We start from the raw sequence: 15,347 nt of genomic DNA on the forward strand, positions 1-15,347 counted from the left end.
TATTCTCTATTTTAGGCCCAGTAACATGACTAACAAGACCCAAAGATGGTCTTTGATTAGAGCTTGGGATTTACTAGGCTACTTGCCATAGTAGTCAAAGGTTTGAAAAAGCTTGGCTAGGCTATCTGTCTATCTATCAGATTCGGACATTATGAGTATGCTAGGGGTATGTGAGTCACTGATCTTACTACCTTTCTGCATTATCATTTATTTATAATTAAAGAACAGCAAATGCTATACACTATCATTTATTTACAGTTAAAGAACAGCAAATGCTTTACTATCCTTTATTTATAGTTGAAGAATAGCACATGCTGCCTTTAAAGATCTTGGCAAACTAGCTGCAAGGAGATGTATATACAGTAATTGCTACACCTCTCATAGGCTAATTATTCTTTGGCATTGGCTGCCTGTAGGCTGTGTATGCTATATAGTTTTCAATTCAGAATGAGACCTGGATGTAAACGTGGAAGTTGGCCATGTTGTAGGTCAGCTCTGTTGAGCAAAAGGGATGCACACAATCATGATAAGAACAATTTTTCAGAAATTTGCAACGATATTATACCTATTAATCCTTCAAATATGGTGAACACTTGCAGTGTGTTTGGGTGCCACAATAGGTCAAACAGAGATGGCAAATCTTATTACCCAGTCCCTGCTGTTGTGAGAAATGGAAGAGATAAAACTCAAGAGATTAGTGAAAGAGGGAGACCCCTGTGGATTTCCTGGATAAACAGGGCTAATTTTGATGATATGGTTCATAATTCCTTAGAATAACAATGAAATTTCACATTTCCTTTGTTTACAATGCTTGACCTAAAAGATGGCAGCAGCTTATCAGGTGCTCGTCTGCTGTGACATCACTGGAAAACTATCTATCTATAATAACAGATAATTATTTGGAGAAGAACTAAATTATCCATGGCTGTTGCTATTGTGCATCGTAAAATTATTAACACAGCTAAACTTACACTAAAGGTTGAATTATATAATTTTTAACCAGCACACTAAGCTAACAGCTGTAGTGGGCAGCATATGATGGCATAACAGATTCATAGTGCAGGTAGGAAATATCAGCTGTCTCGGTTAATGGTGATCTGGTTTTATGGCACTTGTCTGGTGCCATAAAGTTGGCAATATATAGCTCCATAAGGGCCAAGTTTCTAGAATTAAGGTACCGTAACATACCTAATGGAGGCACCATAAGCCCATAAATTGCCAGGTTTCAGTTAATGGCGGTTTTTGCTTATCAGCATCCCGCTGATAACAGAACCCCCCCCCCCCCCCCCCCTCCCCCCCCCCCCCCAGATAACCGGGGACTGCCTGTATGTAAATGCCAGTTTTGTATGTCAGCCTATTAAATTCTCAGTTAGCATTGGATTATAGTGCCAAGAGAGTGGCACAAAATGGAAGTTTCTTGGTGAGCTTTGTGGCCTATTTTTGACTTAAATATTTGCTTTGGTGGTATGTTGAGTGAAAAATCATTTTTCAATATCCATTTAAGTATTGCATTAGTGTTTATGTGTTAATATATGTCTGAACTAGAGATGATGCATTTTTCCCACCAACACACTGACACTAGTATCAGCTTTCTAACTGCTCATGATTTATGGAAATCAATAATAGCTTCATTTTTAGCATCTTTAATTAGAATTGGTGTTTACAGTTTTAAAAATTTATCTTTCTTTTTCAGCATAATGTCTTATGATCCACAAATTATATTGGAGCTTTCAAAAGAGGCCCATGCTCAGCATAACCTTGCTTCTCTGGGGGAATGTATCACGAAACTGGAACTGATCCGTGAAAAACTCTTAAACATAGACAGGTAAGGTATTTGATTTATTTCAAGGGAAATCCATTACTTTATGACAGCCTAAATCTGCTATAGCCTACTCCCTGGACAAGTTCCCACAAGAAAAACACCATCTCATTGTGACTAGGACAAGTGATTTTTAAAAGCTTATGATAATAATGTACCAGTAAATCCAAGACATCAAATATAAAGATTAGAAGCCATGAAATTTCATTAATTTTGCCTCTTGGAGATCCTCACTAATTTAGTATGATTTTACCTTAAGAGATCTGACTAAAATTTTATTTCAGATCTGACTCATAAATCCATAAACATGCATTTTATTAGCCCTATTGTAGTTGTATGCCAGATTTTAACACCATATTATTTAGAAGCTTGAATTTCAAGTCAATGGCCTTTGTAGGCTTGTTCCATATGAATAGAGGTTTATATTTTCAATAATAATAATAATGGGAGAGAGGGGGTGTTTCAGAATTACTTTCGTAATCCTCATGATAGATAATATTCTTCTTCATTGACATAAGGACATTGAGAACTTGGAACATTCGTCAATATTGTACAATGACCATGAGAATGTTTGGGTGACTGCAGAGCTTTTACATATACAGACACTTTCTCCTAATAAGTTAAATCTAAGTGTCTTACAGGAAAGATTTTGAACTTAAACTCCCAGCAAGTTAACGTCAATACTAATGTGAACATTTCTTTTGTGTATTTGCCACAAATGTTTTCTTTATGCTTAAAAACCAGTTTGGCTCACAAGAATCTAAAAAAATGTTGTACACTACACAGTAAACTGTACTTTTGGATTGCTTAACACTTAATTATTACCATTATATTTATTCAGAAGATGAACCTTATTCATATGGAACAAGCCCACAGGGACCACTAACTTGTAGTTCAAGCTTGCAAAGAGTATGGTGTTCATTAGGAAGAAGTAAGATGAGGTAAAGGGAAATACGTACAGAAAGTCAACATAAGCATGGAAAAGTAGTTGTAAATTATTCTGGGTCAGTAATCATGTCTTTTAAAGGAAAGTTTTGTCACTTCTTACAGGAATAAAATGGATTCAAAAGTAATATGGAATTTATGTGGTATAATAAACAGTGAGATTAGTAAATGGACAGAAGAATGCTTACCTTCTTCAAATAACCTTGAAGTACCTACACAAGCTTTGTTTTGTTTAAGAAATGCCTTTGTCAACTGCTCATCAATACAACTCATGGTAAGGTAGAGTTGTTTTTGTATGTACCGTACTTGAAAATATTTAGTGCTTTTAGATTCAGTGTACTAATGAAAAGATAAAAATTCCTATGAGGAGATGATAATTATACAACTCATGGTAAAGTAGAGTTTTAATGTACTTTGAAAATGTGTAGTGACTTTTAAATTCATTGTAACAAAAAGATAAAAATTCCTAGGAGATAATTGTTTAGTACTTTTTCTCAAATGATTGTGTTTAAGTGGTATATGTCATACTCTGCTTTGAAAATACATTTTCTGATCATTTTCCCTGAAATCTTAACAGGTAGCAGAGACAGAAGAACTTCGTAATGTGGTATTGGCATCTATAAAGTGGGTGTTCCTTTCTAAGCATGGAAGATTGAAAGAGGTAGGTGATTTGGAAGAGAGGCAGCAATCAGGCGATTGTAGTGGGCTTTCTCGGTTGGCCAAAGCCTCCATTACCTGTTTAGGAAATTTAGTCGCTGCCAATACGTCTACACGAAGGATCATGTGGCCTTATTTACTGCCATTGTTAAGGTCAGTGTTGCTGCACAAAGTGTTGCATAGTTGTATATATATTTCTTGAGTATATAAACTGGAGTAGATTCAATTTCCAGTGCCAATATACAGATAACTGTATGTTTGTAATATGACAGAGGGTGAAATTGACATAGGATTGTAAAAGTAGACATTTACAATTGTTCTTGTATTTTTTGGGGTGTTGTACTGTTTTGCAACAGTGCAGTTAGAAAATGTTCATTTCACTGTAGTGTCAGTGCCTTGATAATCAGGTTTTACATCACTAGAACTCAGTCTTAATTTCCCCATGCTGCTCATATTACATGGAATTTTGTTTTGCTTTCCTATTAAAATTGTATTGACCTTTTCCATTTTATTTTTATTCATTTAAATCAAAGAATTTTTTTATATATAGTACTTATTTTATTTTTTTATTATTTTTCAGATCATTGCTACAGTATCATGAGGAGACTGTATCGTATCTAGCATGCATGGTAATTTTTAATTGCCTTTTAGAGGAAGACCTCAAGAAACAATTATGCAGGTAGGGGAAATCTGACATTTTCATAAGAATTGCTATGCAAATGTACATATGTTTTGAAACAAACCCACTACTTTACCATTGTGCCTTGTCCATCCATTACAATTCTGACAAACTCTGATAAGAAAAGGGATTTTGACAGAGGAAAAATCTATTTCTGGGCGAGAGACCTGTGCCGCCCAGTGAAATGCTCCTTATAGCATCATTTCTAAGGTATAAAACTGCTATATATACCAGAGAAAAAAGTTGCATGGAATGCCGGGCATATGCCTAGCTCGCTCACCCATATAGGGTGTCGGTATAGTAACTGGGGCGTGAAAAACCACTCTCAGAGGTCTCTTACCAATTAGTTATCTCCTCTCCCAACATCCCCCGTTACTACGAGGTGCCGTTCTACATCCCACTACTGCCCGCCACCCCTCTACCACCCATGCGTACCTAAACATTCCTCATAGCATCCCAAAGCTTGGACCAGTCTAGGGTGAGGACAAACAAGGGTGGGGTTTCACTGGGTGCGGCACAGGTCTCTTGCCCAGAAATAGATTTTTCCTCTGTCAAAATCCCTTTTCTGGGCTCAACCTGTGCCGCTCCGTGAAATAGTAACAGAGAATTGGTCCAATAGCTTGTAATTAGTTACCTGAAAAGGAATAGAATAAAAACTAGGATATATAAAGAAGGAACTTTAATACCGTATCAAAATATATAATCTAATACAAACTGACATAAAAGTAATCAGTTATCAAAAACTTATTCAGGAAAAACATTTCCAAAAGAAAATAAAGGTGTCTACTAGTAACCTTTATACAAGACAAATATACATACTATACTGGTACTCAAAAGGAGGGGTCCAAGAATTTCTTGGAAACCATCAAAAGATATCACAATATATCTTAATACTATACAATTTACATCCAATAAACTAAATGTTGAGTACCGGAACAGGTTAATTACAATACAGGTGAGTACCAAATCTAATTTAATTACAGGTGAGTAACAAGGCTAAGGCAGGGACAATAAATGAGGCAGGTAGGGGAGAAAGAAAGGTAAGGAATACTAATGAATTAACTTCTTAACATGGTTCTGATATATCAGGAGGAACTACATTTCCTGCTGCTACTGTTGCAAATTTTAGGGCTTCCAAGGATTTTAAGTAATGGCATTTAAATACTAATGGTGATTTCCAACCTGTATACTTTTTTAAATCTTCAAAATTCATATGGTGAAAATAATTAACTGACGTGGCTACTGCTCGAATATCATGAGCATGTGGAATTGATTCTGGATTAGCTTGTTTGATAAAATAAAGAATCTGCTGTCTAATTCCTTTTAAGGAAATGTTTCCTCCATTTTCTCTAATAAATAAAGGGCCTGAAGACTTATTAGAAGTTCTGTTCAGATAAGCTTTCAAAGTGTTAACTGGACATAAGGATGGATCCTGTGGAAGTGGGACAATCCTCCACGGTGACCATCGGTTCTGTGGATCCTCATTCTTTGCTAAAAATCTCTTGTCTGGAAAGATTTGTACTTCCCCAGATGCGAGAAAAACAATATGATTCGGTTCTCTAGATAATGCTGAAAGCTCAGATATTCTTGCTAAACTTACCAAAAATAAAGTTTTTCTAAACAGTGTTATGTATGAACATGAATCATTATTGGTTTCAGAGGCCAGTTTAAGAACATCATTTAAAAACCAGGAAACTGTGTGGGAGCGGGTTACTGGTTTTAGTCTGGCGCAAGCTTTTGGAATTGATGAAAAATATGAATCTGTAAGATTAATATTAAACCCAATCTGAAATATCTTCTTCAAGGCAGATTTAATTGTTGTAATTGTATTAGCTGCTAATCCCGTTTCAAACAGGGTCCTAAAAAAGGTAACTGCTAGGTTCCGAGTCATTGCTCTAATCTTAGAATCTCTTAAGAACTTTGCCAGTTTTCTTACAGCTGAATCATATTGACGAAGGGTTGAGTCTCTTTTATCTGACTCTAGAAACAAGGTATTTAGAGGATCATTGTTAGCATCTCTTTGTGCTGCAAATTTCATAAAGTCCATAAAGTTAGGGCACTCCGAATTCTTGAGGAAGCTAACACACTGTGAGTTTGTACTACCTGTGTCAACTTGGGATCTGGGATCCGCCGAGGGAGGAGTCCTAGTTCTACCATCAGAGGAAACCAATTGCTCTTGGGCCAATTGGGGGCTACCAGAGCTATCTGACCTTTGAAAGTCCTGAGTTTGTCTAGTACTTTCATTAACATGTTTATCGGAGGGAACAGATAAATTCTTTGCCAGGTGTTCCAATCTATGGACATGGCGTCCGTGGCATAGGCCAGAGGGTCCAGGTTGGGAGCAACATAACATTTTAGTTTGTTGTTGGATTCCGTGGCGAATAGGTCCACCTGAAGGTTCGGAATCTGTTGACAAATCCAATTGAATGAATCTTTGTCCAATGACCATTCCGACTCCAGCGGAGTTGTCCTTGAAAGTGCGTCTGCTACCACATTTCTCACTCCTGCCAGGTGTACAGCTGACAGGTGCCATTGGTTTCTTGTTGCAATCGTAAAGATTGCTATCATCACATGATTTATGTGACTTGATTTGGATCCCCCTCTGTTTAAGCAATGGACTATTACTTCGTTGTCCAGAATTAATCTGATGTGTTGCTTCTTTGCCGGGGCTAGTTTCTTCAGAGTTAAGAATACTGCCATGGCTTCCAATATGTTGATGTGGAGTTGACGCAACGTTACTGACCACAAACCTTGGACTTTTTCGTATTGGGAGTAACCTCCCCAACCGCTTAGAGAGGCGTCTGTGTGTATTACCAACGCTGGTGGTGGAAATCGTAGGGGAATCGATTTTGCCAGATTCTTGGCCTTGGTCCAAGGTAGCAACCTTTTCTTTAGTATTTGTGGGATTAGAGATATTTTGTCTCGTTTCCTCTTGTTCGCCTTGGATCGCCATACCCGATTTATATCTTTCAGTTTTGCCTTTAGTAATGTGTCTGTTACTGATGCAAACTGAAGTGAGCCTAGAATTCTTTCTTGTCTTCTCCTGGACGTTAATTTGTCCTTGAGAAAACTTTTTGTTTTCTTTGCTATTTCTTTCCTTTTTGTTGAGGGAAGAGATAGTCTGTGTGTGATTAGGTTCCATTGCAGTCCTAACCATTGGAAATGTGCTGCTGGAGTAAGACGGGACTTCTTGAGGTTTATTTTGAAACCTAAGTGTTCCAAAAATTTTATGACTTTGTTTGTCGCCTTTACGCAATCCTCTACATTGCTGGCCCATATAAGCCAATCGTCTAGATAGGCCACTAACTGTATTCCTTGAGTTCTCAGCTCTTGGACTACTGTCTCTGCCAGCTTTGAATGAGTATGCCCTTCTGCCTAGTTTGAATCCTAGAAAGGGACGAAAATGCCTTGCTATCGGAACATGATAGTAAGCGTCTGTAAGATCTATAGAGGTGGTGACGGCCCCACGGGGAAGTAAGGTCTGCACCTGCGAGATAGTCAACATATGGAACTTGTCGCATCGAATGTAAGTATTCAGATGTGACAAATCTAGAATCATCCTTCTTTGTTCTGAGTCTTTCTTTGGCACGCTGAACAAGCGTCCTTGAAATTTCAAAGATCTTACTTCTTTTATTGCATTCTTTTGCAAAAGATTTTTGGTGTATAGGTCTAGTTCTGCCGATGGAGCTTGATGAAAACTGGTTAGTGGAGGGGGCCCTTTTATCCAACTCCACCCCAGACCCTTGGATACTATGCTGGAAGCCCACTTGCTGAACCTCCACCGGCTCCAAAATTTGTATAGTCTTCCCCCTACCTGAGATGTCTCAATGGTTTGAAGAGGGTCTGTATCCTCTGCCTCTTGTTGAAGTCCTTCCACCTCTATTATGAAAGTTACCTCTGGCTCTACTACCTCTGGCGTACCTATTGTACCCATGGAACACTCCTTGTGTCTCAAAGGAGGGGTTAAAAGCCGGAGAAGGAGCTTGATGTTGAGGAGGCTGAGTCATCCAAACGTATTGTTGTTGTTGGGGTTGGGATTTAGATGTAGACGGCCGAGTCCCTTGAGGTACAGGAATCGTCATCTGAACGACAGCTTGGGGTTGTGGAGTCTGGTATGATTGGAAGTTCCTAAACCTCTTCCTGCCTCTTGTCTGATTTCCTGATTGTTCATATTTCCGTTTTGGCATCAGGCCCCAACGAACTTTGAGACTTTGATTGACCCTAGCAGCCTCACCTAAGACACTGTTAACAATGTCTTCTGGGAATAAGTCTGGGCCCCAAATTGAGGCTTTAATCAGTTTATTTGGCTCATGCTTTATTGTAGCTTCTGAAAGCACATGCTTTCTGCAATTACGGCGTGCTACAGCAAAGTCATAGGCATCACTTTGAAGTGTGAGGAGGAGAGACTTGGTAAGGATCTTGAACAATGACTCGTCTTGGTATACCAGCGAAGCCATTTCTGCCATTGTAGCGGAGTTGATTGATCTACTTAACCGAGTACGTGGCCTCATACTCGATTCTGACCAAGGATTCTGGGAGTCTCGGAAGTTTGTCACTGAACTGTGTAGAGGCACAGTCAATGTTCAGTTTCCCTGTGGTGAAAGTTGCTGGGGCGTCAACCCAGCATTCATGATCTCCTGGAAAAAGTAGAGAAGTCAACTCCGTTTCTCTTAGTTGTGGCATGGGCTAGTCCTCCATAGCCGCCTGAAGAGCCAGATCAACCACTTTTGTAGTACAAGGTGTCGGTGTTTGACCTTCTACTACAAACATTGTGTAAGAACTCTTATGGGGGGACAACATTGTGTTCACACACTCCCATTCGTTCAATGTCCGGACCCATGCGGACTGAGCCTGTTCCTTAGGATAGATCATCGTCTCCTTAGGAATCTTATCTAGTCTTACTAGCGCTTCCTCTGTCAGTCGAGCATATCCTGGGAAGGGAAACTGCAATCCCGGCGGGTAGAATTCAAAGTCCTCTACCGGCCGAGTTCCACATCCTTCTATGGTTAACATGCCATCCACGAATGGTGCATGTAAAGCCAATCGCCATGGATTGCTCTTTACGAAAGCCGGAAGTTTGGAAGCGTCTGGCAACACAAACTGTTGTTGTTGTGGCAGTCCGGTTCTCAGGAGATTTTCTAACATGTTCTCCTGGTTTTGCAGTCTCTGAGCAAAAGTGTCCATAGACTGCAACCGATCCGAGATGGTTCCAATCTGAGATTGGACCATACTTCCAATCTTCTCCATTAAAAGATTAGAGAAGGCAACCGGATCAAAGGAAGGTTCTGAAGCCTTAGATTTGGAGCTCCTTGATCTCGACCCGTGATGTAGGGGAGTAGCTGCTACCGGAATCTCCGAAGACTTAGATGCATTTAATGACTTGGTAAGTCTCGGTAACCTAGATGGTTTACTTGGCTTAGATAAGGCCTTCCTCAAGTGTTTGACTTTTGGTATTACTGAGCCTGGTTTGTCCCCAACCAGGGTCTTTGCAGTAAACCCTTGAAAAGAAGCATGAGAAGATGTTAAAGATGGTGCAGGGCTAAGAACAGGAATCTTAGACCGCACACTACTTGCCCCACTTACCTCCCTACCTTGATCACTGGCATCCAGAACCATTGGTTCTATGTCAAGGCTGATGGCCGCCACGTCTTCCAACACTTCTTCCCCCAGTCCCTCAAGATCTTCAGGCAAGGACTGCGTGTCTTCCCTTATCTTGGCAATGATGGGTGCAGCCACTTCCTTGGGAACTGCCGCTGACATCTTGGCATTTGGGTAGAGGAGGGTGCATAACTCCTCTGATAGAATATAAGGTTTCTTAGCCTTAACGTTACGGCCGAATCCGCCAACCCAGATCTTGAGGGTTGAAAGAGATGTGTTCTTGACAGCCTGTGGGGTCTGAAAAAGAAGTACTAATTAGGATTATCACTTTCTTAAAACTAAAGAGAATAATTTGTTCACTTCTTGAACACCATATCTCATAATTAGTAATGAAATATCTAAGTGCGTACTCACCGAGTCCGAGGTTATATCGGCAAAAAGCCCATAACAGATCTCACACGCATCCAGATGCCAGACGATGAGGTCATCGACCTGTACGGCGCAGGGTGCATGGGACCTGCAAACCTCATGTCCGCACCTTTGCTGAAGGACAGCTGCGCAAGCTGTCATCTGACAACGCACCACCTGTAAGGTAAATTGATACATAAGTATTCAATTTGTATATATAAACTACCGGAAGCCGCGGATTATTTATCGTAATCTTAAATTATAACATATATAGTAAAAATAGACTTCTGTATACTAAATCTTAACATATACAGCTCGGTCATTTAGTCTATGAATCTTTTTATTCTGTTGAAAATTATGGCGGATCTAACTTCGTATTTATCCGCCTGCTCCGGGAAACTAAATCCACTTAAGGAAAAAATATTCTCCAATGATTGTATCGCTACCAAGGTAGACGTATACTGTACCAAAAGGTGTTGAGCGGCGGATATCGGTTACGTAGTCTGTCCGCCTGCTCCGAAATTTTGTGCATAGTAAACAAGAGAATATAAGATTTTGTAGGCTACGTCTGTATGCCTCTTCCGGGATCGACCGACAAAATTCTATTTGTGTGTAATCTACGATAACAGAACAGGGTGAGATACCTGAATCTGATCAATACACTAAAATATTAGTGTGTAGAACTATTCCGGTTGTAACGGAATCAAAATAATGCGGCGGAAACCCGAAAGGGGAGACTGAGTGTATGCATAAGTTGCTCTATCCGGTGCGTTCGGAAGCCAGTCGAAACCAGCTAGAAAAGCGTCACTGTCCTAACTCATGGTATGACCATATCGCTACATATTCCATCGCTCCCGATATAGACTATAACTAAAGCCTAAAAGTAACCTAAATCGTGTGATAAAAGGTATCTCCCCGAAGGGGTACTAGGTGGGAGCGGCAGAGCGAACTGGTTCGTCGCGATCAAGTGGACCATATGACCGGTCAGGTGGGACAACCCTACCAATGATGAAGATCCAATTGAACCACGAGATATGTAGCTTACAAAACTAAATGACCAAAATTAAAGTGAATAATAGATAATTAGGTAATAATGGCACACAACGAATATAACATAATATTAAGCTAGACAAAAATTAAGCCGAGCGAGAATAGCCTAGGTCTCCAACATCGGGTGAGATACCGATATGGTCAGGTAGGCTATATCACTCTTAATAATATCTCTACGAAATTGGGTGATTGCCGATTTAAGATGCAAAGATAAATTACGCTCAAAAGTTGTCAAACCAAGGGAAACTCCCTAAAGTAGGATATGACTCGAACATGTAATGCTCGGACCGTAGCCCAGTGTATGCCAAGTCACTAAATATCTAAAACCCACGTAAACATCGTATAAAAATTATACAAAATATTAAAAGTGCATTTATTTCCATATGTCTAGGACAAAAAATGATTGCAATTAATATGAGGAACTAATGGTCAATCAACATGTAAACAAAGCTCCGTGAAGTAGCGACATCAAAATGGCCGACTGGGTCGGATATCTACGATTCTTGATCAAGATCATATTCTCGTAGGAAATACCTACGATAAAGAGAACGCAACTTCAGTGCATAGCACAACCAATAGTAGTACTCAACTTAGTAGTGGAAGCTTCCAGGAGGTCCGACATTATGAAAATCAAGCACAAAAAATCAACAAACGAAAAACAGTAGTACTTCGTACGATGCTATTGAAAGGAATGTTTAGGTACGCATGGGTGGTAGAGGGGTGGCGGGCAGTAGTGGGATGTAGAACGGCACCTCGTAGTAACGGGGGATGTTGGGAGAGGAGATAACTAATTGGTAAGAGACCTCTGAGAGTGGTTTTTCACGCCCCAGTTACTATACCGACACCCTATATGGGTGAGCGAGCTAGGCATATACGCGGCATTCCATGCAACTTTTTTCTCTGGTATATATAGCAGTTTTATACCTTAGAAATGATGCTATAAGGAGCATTTCACGGAGCGGCACAGGTTGAGCCCAGAAAAGAAGTTATTTTACCTGGCTGGCTGTTAGCAGACTAGTTCTGTAGAATTTTAATAGAATGACTGTAGTTGTATCATAAGGTGTACGCTGTTAAAAATAATTAAAATTAAGAACTGTCTTCCCTTTTTATTTTTCTTCAGCTGCAGTGATGTGGACAGTATTATCTGTGATTTGCTGAGCCTTTACATGGGAGGAGAATGTAGTAGTGAACAGACATCGTGCTTTGTCTTGTATAATCTTGAATTGATGTTGTGCTGTGACAGTAGAGTGAACGGTGTTTGGAATCTCCTATCTGTAAATCAACAAATGCTGTTGCTGGAGATTTTAAGCAACATTGTAGAGGGGAAGTCCGGCTCAAAATGTGGATCTTTGCCAGCTTTGTCAGTCAACTTTTTAACCACCATGTTTAAGGTCAGTGGTGTATGCTGTTACAGAGTTTTAAATCCAAATACGTACTAACTAAATTTATCACCTTGCATTTAGCTTTCATGAGAGCCTAAAAAGTAAAATCAGCTTAAATGCAGCTTATTTCCATTGTGGTTTGTAGTTTTGTAGGTGAAATTAACATAGTTATGCCTGAATGTTGTCATGACTATTGTAGTTTATATGTAAGTGACCAGGTGACATTTTTAGATATAAATTTGCAAGCACCACACAAGGAAATGTCATTCTATATATGAACAGAATCATGAAGGCTGTCTTCTATTAAATTTTATGTATTTACAGCAATTCTGCATCTTTAGACATTGTCTGAAATCAAGTTTTCTTTGTTTGAGATAAAGTTTTCTTGGTCATCTTAGTTTTTACTACTGTTCTATTCTACCATCAGTAGTAAATACATCTGCCATTTGTCTGTCTTAATAATCCAAAATGAGAATAATTTCACAATGAGAATAATTTTCTTAAATATTATTCTTTTTAAGAACAGAGCAGATAAGATACTACGCACAAACACAAATGATGCTGAGGATGACAGTGCCATGGTAAGATTAAAAGTTGTTTTAAAACCTATATTCAAAGTTTAATCTGAATTTCCTTCATATCATAATAATATTTCTAAAAAGCTACTTCTGAGCTGCTTTTTGGGTGTGCACTATTTACTTGTGAATAATAATTACAAGTGCCTTTACGATATATTTTTTATAGCGTAGTCGCTGTTTCGTTCTCAAAGGAGTTACCCTCCCGGGTGTGCGCCAGCGCCCCAAGGTGATCAGACTAACAACAGAGAAATGTCTTTTAGCTGGGTATTATGCCATAATGACAAACACTATGACAGGTGATAGAGTATAATGGACACAAAAGACAAGGCCTTTTTCTCGTCTTCAGTGAAAGCTGTACCCAGTTTTCCTACATCAAAACCTGTAGAAGTGACTATTGCGCATGTGCATTGGCCATCTTGTTTTATGTTCGGGCCGGCGAAAAGACCACAAATGATTACTCTTCTGGTCAGCACAGTTGAAAGATTATTCAGCCAGTGCTCCTCCATCTTGAAATTTTTTCTTTGAAATCAATCATGGAATCGCCGACATTTGAAAGTTAAGTGCTCATTTTTGAGATTTAGTTAAAACAGTTCGGTTAAAAACTGTGGAACAAGAACATTTTATTGTGAAGTACGAAAACTAGTGTTTTGTTTACCCGTCCAGCATTGTTTAGAACATGTGACCAGCGAGACACATGTTCCAGGCTAGCCTTTACGAACGCGAAAAGTGTTTATAAATAAATTTTTGTTGGAAGTTTTTTTGCCTAAAGAACTATTCCATATTGTATTATTAATTTAGTTAATCTTTTCAGATAAGGGTTTCTACAATTTCCGAGCCAGTAGCCTATATGACCTAGTAGCCTAGCCGGTTTAGTACACATAATTTTTGACTAGGAATGGCAATTATCAGTAGCCCGTAACCTAAGATGGTATATCTTAAAGATGATTAAATAACCCAAAGTACTTACCTAATTTTTCTATGATAAGTACGTACCTAGAAGCAGATAAACAGGCTACACCATTTTAGTTTTATTTTGCCATATTTAGTATGACCAAAATAAACCAAGCCGGATAATTCCTAGTGTTAAGTAGTGAACCCCTTACTAACACTAATAATGAAAGTTGTTAATCTAGATTACGTATTGTAAGGCTAGTAAAATTGGCAACAGGTGCCAAATGTAATAGTAGTCTAAAACTCGGAGCTACATACTAAGTGGTGGTTTTTAAGTAACATGTTGAATGGGGTGCTGAAATTGTAATTTGAATTATCACTCTTAAGTTATGCTTAAGAGTAATTGTTGATTACTTGTAAGGTAAAATAACCTAACATGAAGGTTAGTGAGTGTTGGTATGATGGTTTTATATAGGCTAGTTTATCAGTAATGTAACATGCTAAAACTATTTGAGGCTTAGCAAAAATGTCATGTTTTGCTATGATTTAGTATCCTAGCCTATATGTGTATATGCGTGAGCATATATGTATACAGGCTGTCCCGGGCGTACAACAGGTTTGGCTTATGACGTTCAGAGGTTACAACGCTTTTCAATTATATTCATCAGAAATTATTTCCAGGTTTATGACGCATGTTCCAGGGTTATGACACTTACAACGCTGATCTGGCAGAAGAAATATGACCCCAAAAATGCAAAATAATCAATATTTGAAGTTTTTTTATGAAAAATGCAATAAGAATGCAGTTTACATGGTTTTTAATGCACCCAAAGCATTAAAAGTAAGGTTTTCTTAGGATTTTTGATGATGTTCCGTCTTATGAAGATTTTCAGCTTACAACGCGTCTCAAGAACGGAATCCCCGTCATAACCGGTGACTGCCTGTATATGTGTACGTATATGTATGGGTTTATAAACCACTTTATTGAAAAAATTTTAAAAATTACTTGACCCAGTAAATAGTAACTTGGTTATGTAGCCTAACTAAGTGATTAGGCTACATACATAGTAAATTCTTGTTGGTAATAAATAAAAACCTAACCTTATATGGTAAGAATAGATTATACAAAGGATACTAACCCAAGTCTTATAGAAATCTTGCTTAGGTTAGTGAATAGTTAGCCATATATATGTGTATATGTATGAGTGTATGGGTACATAAACCACTTTATCAAAATTTTGAAAAACTACATGACTCAGTAATTAGTAACTTGGTTATGTAGCCTAACTAAGCGATTAGGCTATGTACCTATTAAATTCTTGTTGGTAATAAATAAAAAC

The 15,347-nt window shown here is 38.6% G+C and overlaps 2 protein-coding genes across 2 annotated transcripts in view; one reads left to right on the forward strand and one right to left on the reverse strand.

Moving 5' to 3' along the window:
- The first annotated feature begins 1,322 nt into the window (after positions 1 to 1,322).
- LOC135210184 (ataxin-10-like) overlaps positions 1,323 to 15,347 on the forward strand; it is a 49,820-nt gene continuing 35,795 nt past the window's right edge. Inside the window, exons 1-7 of the mRNA XM_064243015.1 lie at positions 1,323 to 1,420; positions 1,694 to 1,825; positions 2,870 to 3,038; positions 3,342 to 3,574; positions 4,002 to 4,100; positions 12,277 to 12,547; positions 13,060 to 13,119. Coding sequence (XP_064099085.1) covers positions 1,407 to 1,420; positions 1,694 to 1,825; positions 2,870 to 3,038; positions 3,342 to 3,574; positions 4,002 to 4,100; positions 12,277 to 12,547; positions 13,060 to 13,119 — 978 coding nt within the window. The 5' untranslated portion in view covers positions 1,323 to 1,406. The remainder of the gene's footprint in view (positions 1,421 to 1,693; positions 1,826 to 2,869; positions 3,039 to 3,341; positions 3,575 to 4,001; positions 4,101 to 12,276; positions 12,548 to 13,059; positions 13,120 to 15,347) is intronic.
- Positions 8,787 to 10,294, reverse strand: LOC135209914 (uncharacterized). Its single transcript, XM_064242653.1, has 2 exons — positions 10,113 to 10,294; positions 8,787 to 9,995 (listed from the first exon to the last, which is right to left on the reverse strand). The coding sequence occupies exons 1-2, from the start codon at positions 10,266 to 10,268 to the stop codon at positions 8,787 to 8,789; spliced, it is 1,365 nt and encodes a 454-aa protein (XP_064098723.1). The 5' UTR covers positions 10,269 to 10,294.

Source organism: Macrobrachium nipponense, chromosome 39 (genome assembly GCF_015104395.2).
Source record: "Macrobrachium nipponense isolate FS-2020 chromosome 39, ASM1510439v2, whole genome shotgun sequence".
Classification (NCBI taxonomy): Eukaryota; Metazoa; Arthropoda; class Malacostraca; order Decapoda; family Palaemonidae; genus Macrobrachium; species Macrobrachium nipponense.

What these genes read in the sequence shown, in the direction of transcription:
- LOC135209914 (XM_064242653.1), bottom strand. Translation starts at nt 10,268, where the DNA reads ATGACAGCTTGCGCAGCTGTCCTTCAGCAAAGGTGCGGACATGAGGTT. An exon ending in CCGATATAACCTCGGACTCG is followed by an intron (nt 9,996 to 10,112) that starts GTGAGTACGCAC and finishes CTTCTTTTTCAG; the next exon opens with ACCCCACAGGCTGTCAAGAA.